Source organism: Solanum verrucosum, unplaced genomic scaffold (assembly GCF_900185275.1).
Source record: "Solanum verrucosum unplaced genomic scaffold, falcon-dt-bn FXZP01000228.1, whole genome shotgun sequence".
NCBI lineage: Eukaryota > Viridiplantae > Streptophyta > Magnoliopsida > Solanales > Solanaceae > Solanum > Solanum verrucosum.
Window position 1 is genome coordinate 1,737,563 of NW_026020210.1, and position 1,372 is coordinate 1,738,934.

General features: G+C 40.5%; 1 protein-coding gene across 1 annotated transcript; it reads right to left on the bottom strand.

Moving 5' to 3' along the window:
* Window positions 1-684: 684 nt before the first annotated feature.
* LOC125830350 (uncharacterized) lies at window positions 685-1,146 on the bottom strand. The gene has a single exon (XM_049509539.1). It carries the CDS (start codon window positions 1,144-1,146, stop codon window positions 685-687), a length of 462 nt encoding a protein of 153 aa, XP_049365496.1.
* Between the last annotated feature and the right edge of the window lie 226 nt (window positions 1,147-1,372).

Here is a 1,372-nt window from a genome sequence, read left to right on the forward strand (position 1 = left end):
TCCGCTTGCGAACCCAATCAACATCACTCAATTCAACTTCTTGGATTATTCTCAATGAAGGTATCTCGACTTCGGCATGTATACCTGCTTATGTTCCATATACTAACAAATATGGAGTAGCTCCAACTGATGTTCTGACAGTCATTCTGTAACCCAACAAAGGATACGGCAACATCTCATGCCAACCTTTGCGATTATCAATCATTTTCCTCAAAATTTTCTTTATGTTCTTGTGGCAGCTTCTATAGCTCCATTCAATTGGGGACAATAAGCAATTGAGTTCCGGTGGGTAATCTTGAACTGTTCGCATATCTCTCTCATCAAATGACTGTTGAGATTCACTCAATTATCACTAATGATAGATTCTGGTACTCCAAACATACATATCAAATTGTTGCGAACAAAATCAGCTACAACTTTCTTAGTTACCGATTTGTATGGCACTGCTTCCACCCACTTGGTGAAATAGTCAATGGCAACCAAAATGAATCTATGTCCTTTAGAGGCGGCTGACTCTATTGGACCAATTACATCCATGCCCCAAGCTACAAATGGCCAAGGTAAACTCATAACATTGAGTTCGTGAGGCGGCACTCGAATCAAATCACCATGCACTTGACACTTGTGACACTTCTGCACAAACTTACAACAATCATGCTCCATAGTCATCCAAAAGTAGCCGGCTCAAAGGATCTTCCTCGCCAAAGTGAGCCCATTCATGTAAGTACCACAAACTCCGACATGTATCTGTTCAAGAAGTTTCATAGCTTTACTAGCATCAACACATCTTAGAAGACCTAAATCGGGAGTCCTCCTATAAAGGATTTCCCCACTTATGAAGAAATTGAGGGCCATATGGCGTATCGACTTCTTCTGGTTGAGCGTTGCATTTTCAGGATAAGTCTCGATCTCTAAATACCTTTTGATGTCAAAATACCAAGGCAAATCATCTAGCTCCGCTTCAACATCTGAACAATGGACGAACTTCTCTTTTACCTCTATATCCAAAGGATCAATATAAATTATATATGTATGTTTAATCATTGATACGATAGTGGTAAGAGCATTGGCCAACTCATTCTGTGTCCTGGGAGTGTGCCTGAATTCAATCTTGTGAAATCTCTTGCACAACTTCTGTATATACATACGGTGTGATCTTTGGGTTCTTCACGGCCTATTCTCCTTGAACTTGATGAATCAACAAATCTGAATCTCCAATAACCAGAAGCTCACGAACATCCATGTCGATGGCCATCTTCAACCCAAAGATACAAGCTTTGTATTCTGCCATGTTGTTTGTGCAATTAAATTGGAGTTTAGCTGCCATAGGGTAGTGTTGACCGGATTCTGACACTAAGAACGCTCTGATACC

Coding starts and splice junctions, on each gene's coding strand:
- LOC125830350 (XM_049509539.1), bottom strand. CDS start 1,146: ATGTATATACAGAAGTTGTGCAAGAGATTTCACAAGATTGAATTCAGG.